This window comes from Catharus ustulatus, chromosome 2 (genome assembly GCF_009819885.2).
Source record: "Catharus ustulatus isolate bCatUst1 chromosome 2, bCatUst1.pri.v2, whole genome shotgun sequence".
Lineage (NCBI taxonomy): Eukaryota > Metazoa > Chordata > Aves > Passeriformes > Turdidae > Catharus > Catharus ustulatus.
Genome location: NC_046222.1, coordinates 53,727,313 through 53,739,537, shown reverse-complemented (window position 1 = coordinate 53,739,537; position 12,225 = coordinate 53,727,313). Strand labels below are relative to the sequence as shown.

Genomic DNA, 12,225 nt, shown 5'->3' with positions numbered 1-12,225 from the left:
TTGGCTGTTTGTGGTCAGAGGAAAAGGACAGGCAGCCCCAAAGCAGCCCATTGTATCCAAGGCTGAGGGTTTGGGTCATCTCCAGAGGTGTCTCTCTCTAGAGTAGGTACAGAGGTAGTCCAGACTGCTGACTCTTTCTAATAAGAGATATAAAATTCAGTAAGATTAATCCCTATTTCACTGTTCTCTTTTGGTGTACTCCCTGTGGCTAGCTGATATCTGCACTGAAATGAATCTCACCTTATCCAACTTCAAATAAGCCTAGAATAGTCCCTAAGACTAGAATACAGCAAATTCTAGGTCCTGCTGTTTGTACAGGGTTTTTGTCCTGAGAGATATTTCTTCAGTTTTTATAATCAGTCTCTAAGGGTTTTTAAGATAGGGAGTCTAAATAGCTGTAGAGTTACGCACTGTACTTCTTCAGTAGGTAATTTAAAATGAGTTTTCACTTCTTCCCACACAGATGACAAAACTCTTAGTCATATTCAGGTCATATTCTTCCTTTTTATTTTAATTCCATGGCAGTCATGACTCCCAAAAAAGGGAATCCAGTTAGTTCTTGTTTTCATCACAATTTTTTGCAGAAAGCAAGCTCACCCGCTTCATTTAAGTTACTCAACTAGAATAAATCATATAAAACAAGAGAGGAATCTGACACATAGGGATTTCCCACCATCATTTCTTATTGTAAATTTTTAGTCAATAGAAATACTAAATCATATAACTGGTAGTACAAAAATCATTCAGCATATTAGAGGACTGAACCTCCTTTTCCCTCAGATACCCTCTCCACTCAGGTTTGCTCTGCCATTCCTGTGAGTCCCTAAAAGATGCTTTAAACCTTGTTGGCTCTATCAGGATGACATCTGCATAGTAAAATGTTTTTGTTAGAACTGATGTTATGCTATACTTTAGAGGCCATCCACTTATAGATATTGAGAAATTAATCAGTTATGCAAATTGTAAAATGTCTGTGTATTGTGCATGAAGCATTATTTCACCATCTTTATTAAAAAGGTCCTGGTTACCAATTTCTGTCAGTAGTATTACTCAGAAAGTGTGTAAATACCCTGATTTTTTCATGCAGCCTATTCATGTTAATTTTCAGGTCTGTGCCGAAGTTCATGAAGAGGATGAAAGTCCCTGACTACAAGGACAAGAATGTCTTTGGTGTGCCCCTGATAGTTCATGTCCAGAGAACGGGGCAGCCTCTTCCCCAGAGCATACAACAAGCTCTGCGTTACCTACGGAGCAACTGTCTAGACCAGGTGGGAACTTTACTCCATGGACTTGTTGGTTTCTTCTGAAAAGCCACTTTAAGCAGGCAACAGTGAGCATATTGGTTCTAAGTGCCAGGATTATTTGGAGATTATTATCTCTCATGTTGGGCCTCAATCTCCTCTGGTGATTTGATAGTTGGTGCCAATACTAAAAGTTTTCCATTTTGAGATTTGTATCCAGCTAATCTGTTGAATTTTTGTAGCTATAACAGTCCTGCTGATTTGTGTACCACAGTCTACTTCAAAGAACATTTTTAGATCTTCATGTATATTGAATGAAACCTGGGAAGAGATCAGGACTCCCCACTCCTACATGTATCTGTACTGCTTATGCTTGACTATTGCCATTGAGGGTTAACTGCATTCACCATTTCACAAGATATGGTACAAAAGGTTTTATTTACTTAGCAAAGACAGAAAAGAGAATAGAGAGCAAACTCAGCAAAACATTCCAAGTATTCTGTTGACAGAGTCAGATATATCCAGATAGTTAGGTCAGCAGGGGTTCAATGCCAAAGCCATTATGGTGCATTGCCCTTTTATAGCGTTCTTAGCTACAACAAGCCAGCTGGGATACCCTCATGCTCAAAGTATTTCACATTTTTTTATTCTCTTTAGCTACAGAGGGACATAATAATCATATCTTTACTGTTCTTCCCCTAAGGATGAGGATGTGTATTTTTATGAACATAGGACTGGGAGAAACCCCCTGGCTGTTTATGTTCAGCCCTCTACTGTTATTGACCTCATGTCATATGACCTCTTTCATATCTGCCTTCAGATAGTTGTACGTTCAAAAGGAGCAACCAGCACTTTGCTCTGCAGATTTTGCTGCTTTCCTGGCTCTATGCACAAGGGGTGGAAATAATCTGTTCCACCCTGAAAAGGGTGGAATTAGTCTGTTCCGAATCTTCACATTTTCTAATCACCATTCTGGTTGCTGTTCAGGTTTTTTGTTGGGTGACAGTCATCTTGTCCAAAACTGAAATCTGAAAAAAAAATCTGAAAAAAACTGAAGGCATTCCAGTGAATCACAACCATTTCCCTTTGCAGCCAGTGGGAAAGACACAGGTCCTTCCTATCAATTCTCTCTGTAAAGGGATCCCGTAATGCTCAGACCTTGCCATCTAACTCCACAGTGTCAAAAGTGAGGTGAGATGAGTTCTGCCAGCCACATGTAGTGCGGGAGCTGAGGGGCGGGATGAACAGCTTGTCAGAAATTTATTAAGAGAAGATGAAAGGGAAAGATGCATAGAGACAAGTAGAAGTGATATATTCAGGAGCTAACATGCCTGGTTGCCACAGTGCTCATCTGGGTTTGTGTACTGAGCTGGGAAAGCCAGTGTAGGAAGAAAAGTGATGCAGCAAGCCTGGAATTAGTGATGAGATTGGAGGAGGAGACGCCCAAATAAGAGGAACAGGAGATATAAGGATAGGGATGGGCTTGTCAGCTAAGAAGCGGAGCAAGAGGAAGAAAGAGAAGAGAGAGGATTAATTGGGGAGAATGTAAAATGGAGTATAAAAGAGAAAGAAAAAGTTCTTGAGAGATTTGAGGCAGTTAAAAGGTGTTGCAAGTCTCAGACAACTCTCTGCTCTGTTTGTGTTTACGGGCTGAGAAGCATCTGTGAAGGGCCATTTCAACTCAGCTTTGGTTTCTTCTTGGAGTGAAATTGAGAAAATACTGAATTAAAAAAAAAAAGAAGGAGGAGACGTACAAATTTGGATCCTTTAAAATATCTTTTCACCAAAAACCTTTCTAGGAAAAACACTACAAGCAGTTCAGCTTCCTTACAATACAGTTACTTCCTTTGTTCCCATTTAATTCAAAGTCTCCTAATGCATGGGCAGAGACCTGGGTAGCCTCCAGTCTCCTCCAGCATCTTGCTTATGCATCTCTTCTGTGCGCTGCAGAAGGTGGTGTAGAGTTCAGAACAGGTGTCACAGCTTCTACTGCACACACTTGGTAAAGCTGAGGTTGCTCTAAACCATTGCAAGGTCTGGCTCTTGCCCCTGAAATCCATAAACTGGCATGAGGAGCCCCACAGTAGGATATGTAATTCAGTTTGACTTGTGAAATAGAAACTGCTTTGCCTTTTCCAACTGCATCTTTTTTTCTGTCATGTGTCATATGGCTGCTGGTAGGGAAGATGATCCACACAGCATGAGGATAATAAAGAGATTGGGGCAGACTAACCTCTGGATTTTTAGTTCCTTTTTACTTACAGAATAAGTCTGTAATGCATAACAGAGCCTAAAACATCTTTTTCTATTGAATGAAGAACTCATTTAATTAATTATTAATTTTCCCAATAATAAAAATAAAAAACAGGAAATAAAATTTTGGATAAATGTCTTTAAAGAGAGATCAGGAGTAGCAAAATGATGTGCAGCAGGAGATTGCATGGGTGAGATTTGACATCTGACCTCTCAAATCAGACTTAGCTGGAAGTTTTTAATGGTTGTTTATGCCAGCAAGGACACTTTCCATCAAAAGGGGAGAACTGAGCCTTTGCTCTGACATTTATCTACTGGAGGCCAAAACTTTATTTTTTGGACAGAATTAGCAAGTCTGCGTTCTTCATCTTCAGCACACATCTAAGAGGAAAAGGCATCTAAAAAGAAGAAGAGAAAGGGAAAGGGAAAACCAGATGAAAAGAGCTGGATGCTCTTTCTTGTATGCTCTTGTCAGGAGGAGGAGCAGAGCTTCACTTGGGATCATAAGTACAGAGCAGAGGGCACACTCCAGTTCTCTACTTGTCATACATAAATTTAGCTCTCAAATGACACTGAATTCATCAATAAGAAGACATAGAAGAGCTGCCTACAGCCAGTCTGGTGCCGCGATTCATCTCCATATAAGTGATTAAATAAATATACTCCCTCACAGAGCTGTGATCTATGCAATTAGTGCCATTAATGTGTGAGTTAACCAAAGTCCTAAATACCCTCCAGGCGAGCATGGGAGGTGCTCTAGAGAGAGGAGGGTCCTCTGTGAGCTCTGTGCTGCTTCTTACTCAGAAGTAAGGGGAAGAAGGCCAGAAGGCGTTATCCCCTCGCCTTTACTGTTTATTGATGGACTGTGCCATGCAGGAAGCTGCATGGATCACCACCAAGACAGCAATCACAGAGGAACAAGGGTATATAATTCCCGACTGGAAATGTGCCTGTTCCATACATCTCTCTGTTTCACCTTTTTTCCCCTGCAAAACTGGAGGGAAACAGTGTTAACATTTTCCAAATGGAACTCTGTAAACTCACTTGGGAATAAATAATGTGGTTGAGGCCCAGGAATTCACCCAGGGGGAAATTCCTGGGGCAGAGGACAAGAAAGGGCAGCCCTGCCTCAAAGGCATCATTTGAAGAATTACCACTTCCTTTCAAAACAGAAAGCAAACAGCATAAAAATGTATCTTAGTGACACTGCACAAGTAATCCCTCTGTGGCCCCCACTTTTGAACTGGACTTTTCAGTGGGATTTGGGAGAACTCTTGGAAGCAGAGAGCATGAGAGAAAAGATAGATTTCATCTTGATTTTAAAGCTCTACCAGGAGGTACTAATCTTTTGCCACAGCATTTATTACTTAGCTAAGCGTAATATTTTCTGTTAGTCTTCAAAATATATACCCAAATAAACATGCAGGGCCAGATTCTCAGCTGGAGTAAATCAACAGACAGTCACCCAAGCCAAGCAAGCCAGGCTGATTTATATCAGCAGAGCATCTTGCTTAAACTTCTCAGGCAGCAGAGAAACCACAAAGCACTCTGAACCCTCTCTCTAGGATGGGACAGAGAGCAGCAGCATTGTTAACCCCTGCAATCCTGCTGTGGGACCCTGTGCATGCCTACGAGACTTGTGAAATAAGCAACCCAAGCTTTGGTCATGATCAAAATCTCCATGTATAAACAAATGTATATAACACATATATATTCTTCAATTGCCATTTTCCCTGTTACCTACTCAATATGGTACATTTTCAGGTGGGTCTGTTTCGGAAATCTGGAGTGAAATCCCGAATCCAGGCCCTGCGTCAGATGAACGAGAGCTCCCCAGAAAATGTCAACTATGAAGACCAGTCAGCATATGACGTGGCTGACATGGTCAAGCAATTCTTCAGGGACTTGCCAGAACCTCTCCTCACAAGTAAACTAGGAGAGACTTTTCTGCACATCTATCAATGTAAGTTGATATTTCTACATATCTCTATCATTATAAAAAATTAGAAAATGTTACCTATTATATAGTAATATACTGTAAATAATTCTGGCATGTTAACAGTGGATGTGTTTCTTTCTGCTGACTTTTAAGATATAAAAAAACCCTCTGCCCTCAAAATCTTTAACTAAGAAGTCTTTAGAACCACCTAAATGTTTCAGTGTCAAATTTAATGGTAAGACAATGTTCATACTAGCCTCACAATCAGAAAGAAGTCAGAAGAACAGGCTGCTGGACATAAAAAGCATGAAGACTCATTTTTTTTGTCAGATTTCTTTAAACTGTGGGCCCATTTCATGCACTTGTATCTCAACATAAGTGATTCTTCTGGGCATGCAGAAGTGGTACTTGACCATGAGAATACATGTCTCTGTAGTCCCCTTCCTTGATGTGGCTTTTGATTATTTATTTTTTCATTATAGTCAACAAAATGTACAGGAAAAAACAAGCTGCCTTCATGTAGATCATAAGCTCTATATAAAAAACTCATAGAGAAAGAATAAAACCAGGGGATTTCTCTTTTCTTTCCAGCATAAGCAATCTTCAGAAAAATCTGAGACTCAGATATATCAGAATAATGAAAGTCCCTGTGAGTCAGGAAATGACTGTGTATCTCTTCTCCAGACTGAGGGAGAAATAAACAGTGAGGAAAGCACTGAACAGCCAGAGGAATTAGTTTTTTTCCTGACAATGTCCATTATGAGGACCAGTCAGCCAGCACTCTGGCAGATGCAGCCAGCCTAAGCCAAATAATTGGAAGCACTAAAGAGAAGTGTGTCTGGTCTTTCCACTTGCAGACATTTTCAGCTGCCAAAACAATAGAAAGCCATTTTAAAACACTGTATAATCCCAGTGCTTAAGAATCTCAGATACTTCCGTCACTTCCCTTTACTGTAAAAATCTGTCTGTGGCACACAGTTGCTAATGAATTTACCATCACAGTGTCTGTAACTGGTAGAGAATGCTGGGATTCTGCATGTGAGAGACAGCACTGCAAATAAATTTAGTGGGTTTGGCTGTTCGTGATGTCTTGGAACATAAGTTAACTCCAAGAGTTGGTGCCTAGCCCTGGACCATCATTTCCCCTTCTTTCCTGCTCACAAGTTATCTGCCTGCACACACATTAATAGGCTTGTCCAGAAAAGCAACCGGAATTTTGGCCTCTAATAAAATGGCAATCATTACCATGGGGAGGAGGCCAAGGAGAAGATTGTCCACTACAAGGACATGTTCTACATGTCCTTGGAAACAAATCACCTTTACACTATTGCTTGATGAAAATTGGGGATGTCCCATCTTTGCACAGAAGAGACTGCGAGTAAATTACCCCCTTGCTAAAGGGAGACGTGGCAGATCCCAGTGGCATCAGCATAAGCAGGTCTGTAGCCAGAAGGGCTCCCCTTTTCCAAGACAGGAGGCTGAACGGGGAAGCATTAATACCAGCCAACAAAAAAATGTAAAGAAGAGGCATGGGCTGACTCTGTAATGTCTGAGTGGTGCTGCAGTGGGAAGTCTGAAAAACATCCCTTTACACTGGTCAGAAGGGGGAAAAAATAGCTAGGAAAGATGTTCTCAAAATGCACCAGGAGTTAAAGGATTTCAGACAGACTTGAGGATGAGTCTCTTTAAAGCAAGGTAGGAGCAAGAAAAGATGGGCTCTGTAGACACCGGAAAATATTGTTTGGATTAAGAATGAGTAGCAGGGGTTTTTTTCCGTGTCGCCAACAACAAATATATTTTTCCATTTCAGAAAGTACTGACAAATGTTCTTTCACAGAAAGAAAAATGTTGAACATTTCTGGGATACCAGTTGTATTTCAAAACATCTGAAATTAAACTAATCTGTAACTGAGATTTTTTTTCTTGCCCTTTGCTTTGTTTAACAAATTGTTAATGTGAAGTTAGGAAGGATTTTTCCTCTCCTAGTGAATTTGCAGGGGATTTCTGATTTTCTGGGACTCACTGAAGATATTTTTCATGTATCTAAGTCCTTTTTTATGTATCCAGAATGGCTTGAATTGCTGTAACACATAGGATTTGGGATGAGATAGTCTAATGACATAGCATTGATGAAACTTTCTCCATTTTCCTAAAACTCCCAGTTGGTTAATGTTTACCTGTGACTTGAAGCACTGGCTGATCTTCTACTTCATGTACCAGACTCATCAGAGCAACAATAAAGGGGAGGGAGGGAGTGCCAGAAGGTGTTGTGGGAAGAAAAGACACATTGCATGGATTTAGCAAAGGCTCCCCTGACTTCTTAGAAAAACCTGGCCTTGCTGCTTTCAGAAACTTTAGAAGTATTGAGTTGTGCTCATTTTGTCATTCACGTCTGAAAGCTTTTAAAATAAAGCGCTTGTACAAGGCTAGCAGTCAAAACTTAAAAGCTGGCTGTTCCCTCTACTGTAAATCTGCTTTTGTTCTTCTTCCATTCAATTATAGAGAGTATGTAATACCCAAAGGAGGGCTCGAAGTCCAAACTGAGAGAACTTAGGGTAGTTTCAGAAATGAATCTGTCTGAGGTGCTATTTCAGCATATCCACAACTTCTTCCATTAAACTATTCTATGGTTTAAGACACAAATGTAAGTGTTCCCAGACCTTCCCTAAGACTTTTAGACCTGTCTTGCCAGGGGATAAAGAAAACCTGAAAAATAACATTTAAAGCTATGAGTACTGTGTACTGTTCTTCTTTATTAAACTTCAAATGAAGTCCAGTGTCCTTCTTGGGAGCAGCCTTCCCAAGAAACAGAGAAATGCCAAACACTGGCAAGGGAAGCTGTGCTTTGTGGAGCTCTCCAGAAGCCAGCTGATCTTTTCCCCTTGATCTCCTGTCATCTGTCTTTTCCCAAAGCCATCACTAAGGTTGGGAAAGACCTCTGTGAGTCAACCATTAACCTAACACTGCCAGGTCCACACGGGAACACGTCCCTAAGCACCGCGTCTGCGTGGCTTTTGAGCACTCTCGGGGACTGTGAATGTCTGTGGTAACTTTATCTTTCTGGCTCCTTATCTGACCCTACAACTGACGCCCTGACCATCACTTGCTCCCCCCAGATGTCCCCAAGGAGCAGCGGCTGCAGGCGGTGCAGGCTGCCATCATGCTCATGGCTGATGAGAACCGGGAGGTTCTGCAGACTCTGCTCTGCTTCCTCAGCGACGTCACCTCTGTGGAGGAAAATCAGATGACTCCCATGAACATCGCTGTTTGTCTGGCCCCTTCCCTCTTCCATCTCAATATAGTGAAGAAAGAAAGCTCCCCAAGGTATGTTTTTTCTCAGAATTATAAATAGTCACATACTGAATATGGAGTGATGCCTTCAGTGGTATGCAGGACAAAATTTTCCAAACCATCTGCTTTCCAGCACACATTAAACAGGGCATGGCTTCAATAAGAGGGGAAAACCCCTGCTGAAGAGCCAGAAGCACACTTGTTTTCACAAGCCCAGCAGGCATTTCTGGTTGTCTGTTGTGAATATGCCGTGCCTGCTTTCCATGTGAAATTTTCAATGGGGCACTAGTGAGTTTTGCATGAGTAATGTTAACTTCTGTAAAGGAAAAGGAGTTGATTTTTTCTCTGGTGAAGTCAAAGATTAACCATGCTTTAAATGGTAGATTTTCAATGAGTGGTTTTTTTCACTTTCAATTTACTGTCTACATTCTGCCATTTGGGAAACAGGGTTTATTTCAGGCCACATTAAAATTGTAACATGGTGAGTGTAGACTAAACAGGGCATAGCCCAAGTAAACATTAGTTGTCCCTCTTGACTTTTTTCCCTCCCACCTGGTTCAGGATACACTGAGATTCTTGGTCAAGTACATCTATAACCCATGTCTGAACAAGGGCTTTAAGCAGTAACAATGTAAACCACTTTACATCATGTCTGTTAAAAATCCATTTCAAAATGTGCAACACATCATGTGGGACATGCATAACTTTCCCTGCTTTTACCTTTGGGTGAGCAATATTTTAGATAAACATTTTTCCTTTAAAAAATGCCCAACAGCTTGAGCAGTCTTGGTGATAAATAGAAACTAAAGATAGGGGGTTTTCTCTCTGATGTTGGGAATATCCTGCTGCTTTTTGCTTTCATATTAAAAAGATTCAGCTCTTTACCTGAGATACTGAATTCAATTACAGAGTAATACAGAAAAAATATGCAACAGGGAAGCCAGATCAGAAGGACCTCAGTGAAAACCTGGCAGCTACTCAGGGACTTGCTCACATGATAATGGAATGCAACAAACTTTTTGAGGTGAGTGAGAGACTCAAACAGCATTATTCATGGGCACATAATGCAGCACCCTTTGAAGTATTTATGTTTATGCTTATATTTTCTGTTTTGTGTTAGCTCAGAGATTGGTGCCTCACTGACTTGTAAAATTGCTTCATCCAAAGTTTATTCATCTCATTTCTTTATGGTAGTTCCCTTTTAGTATTCAAAAGATGCAGGGTAATTATTCTGTGACAGTTTTCAACCTAAAACCATTGGATTAGGAAATTTTAGCCTAATTCAAATAAAAATCTGCTTTAAAAAAAGCAGTAAAAAGTGTAAAATTTTATTACAATGCTTTTAAGGCCTCAATGAAAACTTATTAGTCTTAAAAATAATTGCTTATACATTTTGTTTCTTTGTGTCATGCAATAAAGCAAAAAATCACATAGAGAGCTGCAATCATTCTGCAGCTGCTTACACTGCATCTGGAGGAGAGCAAATGGTCATATCTTGTTTCCCCAGAAGCACAAGGCAATATTTCTGAGGGCTGAAGGAGTAACAGTGGCATCCAGATGAACAGTCTAACAGGGCTCTGCATGGGCAGTGCTGTTCTGTTCATCGGCTGTTTCATTAGACTACTTTGATGTTTTGTCTTGCATAAAGATAGAAATTGGTGTGCATTTTACAGCTCATAGGTCTGTCCAGTCAGATGCTGAATGTTCCATCAGCCTAGAAACACATTGTCTTGAGGAAAAGTTCTCAGCAGGAGATTCTCCTTGTCTGTTTTCCCTCCCTCTGTGGTACAGGTCCCACACGAGATGATCACCCAATCCCGAAACTCCTATGTTGATGCAGAAGTGCATTCTCCTACCCTGGACGAGCTTGGGAAACAAGTGGATGAGGAAGGAGGGAACTATCAGATGTACCTGGAAACTCTCATGCAGAATCTCCAGAAAGAAGCAAAAGAGAAATTCAAAGGATGGGTCACATGTTCCAGTGTAGAGAACGCAGAACTCGCCTACAAAAAGGTAATTTGGGGACATATGAAAGAAGCAGTAAGAAAACCAAAGCAAAATGCAGCTCAGCTATGGGGCACTCTGGCATGTTTCATGGTAAAACTCACACCCTTCTTTCTGGAAAGGCACTCTTTTTTATTATTATTATTATTTTTTTAAAAGTTTACTAAAAGAAGTTAAAAATGCAATATAATAGTGATTCATGTATGAGATTCCAGAAAAAGGCACACAAAACAAGCTGAGGTCTCCAAATAGATCAAGTAAGTGATACAGCAAACAACACAACCAGAGACTGAGCTGAGGTGTTAAACAACAGAGAACATTATCTAGACAGGCTCTTTGGATGGGGGACATGAAAAGTTTCTGACCAGTTCTTGATGTTTGCTGGTAGTTTGGAGAACACAGCTAGAATATAGGTAATTTAAAAACTTCTTCAGGTTCTCCTATGCTTTTTTAAGCAGGCCAGTTTTATCCCTGATCCTTTTGTCCTTTTTTCATGTGGATTTTTGATACTGCAGCTTTTATTAAAATTTCTGAATTTGTTTTAGGCTCCATCACTTTTTCAGGGAAAGCCATAGCTCTGCAGTGAGGCAGAGGGTGCTGCAGGGTCCCTGCAGAGAGTGGAGTTCAGGGCTGCTGGAAATGCAATAGCAAAGCAGAGGTCTCCAAACCAGCAGCAGCTAGCAAGAGGAGGGGATGGATCAGGGGTGGGTGACACTAATTAGGTGGGATAAGAGCACTGGGAAGAATGTGAGATCTGGATAGTGAAGGGGCAGGAGGCAGCATTACCCCAGCTTGGGAAAGTGCAACCCCTCTGTCAGGGCGAAGAAATTGCAGTTACTGTGTTTTTTAGCCAGGTTCCATGAGTGACCTCTCCAGAGAGGGTCTCTGGAAGGCTGGGGACAGTTATAGAGCTCAGGTGGGAGCAGGATGTGGGAGATAGGAGAGAGGGAATAGAGGCCTGAACAACCAGTGGTCAAGGACCTGTTGGACTACAGAGGGGATTGGGAGCCTGGGGCTCCAGGGCAGGGGAAATGGGGAACTGAAAACTTTGGGGAGAAAGAATTACAGTAACATGAAATAATTTAAAGTGGGAGGTGTGGAAGGTGGGTTTCTGGAGAAACAATCTGGGGTCTGTGGGAGGTACTAGAGGTTTCCGAAGTGCTCACATTGGTATATGAGAACAGTAGGGTAGGAAGGGTCAGAAAAGCAGTGCTTTAAAGATCCAATCATTACAGTTAACTTGTTTACTGCCTGAAATAGGACCCCTAAAACCATGCAGAAAAGCTGTATGTGTGCAATCTAGGACATTCAGCTTGTGCACAGCCCAGCACTTTCTGCTCCCCTTTCTGTAAGCTGTGGAGGTGTTTCAAGAAACAGGATCTGCGAGCAAGGAGGAGTTAGCAATCAGTCTGTGCTCTTTGAAAGGTGTTTTACCAATGCCACCCTTGCAGCTATTTTGAGGAGCAAACATCTGTGTACCTGGCATATAACTGAATC

The 12,225-nt window shown here is 41.2% G+C and overlaps 1 protein-coding gene across 4 annotated transcripts in view; it reads left to right on the top strand.

Annotated features, from left to right (window-relative positions):
• STARD13 (StAR related lipid transfer domain containing 13) overlaps positions 1-12,225 on the top strand; it is a 294,142-nt gene that overhangs the window by 274,840 nt on the left and 7,077 nt on the right. For all 4 annotated transcript variants that reach the window (XM_033084301.1, XM_033084321.1, XM_033084311.2 and 1 more), the window contains 5 exons: positions 1,109-1,268; positions 5,259-5,457; positions 8,550-8,757; positions 9,634-9,748; positions 10,516-10,737. In XM_033084301.1, coding sequence (XP_032940192.1) covers positions 1,109-1,268; positions 5,259-5,457; positions 8,550-8,757; positions 9,634-9,748; positions 10,516-10,737 — 904 coding nt within the window. The remainder of the gene's footprint in view (positions 1-1,108; positions 1,269-5,258; positions 5,458-8,549; positions 8,758-9,633; positions 9,749-10,515; positions 10,738-12,225) is intronic.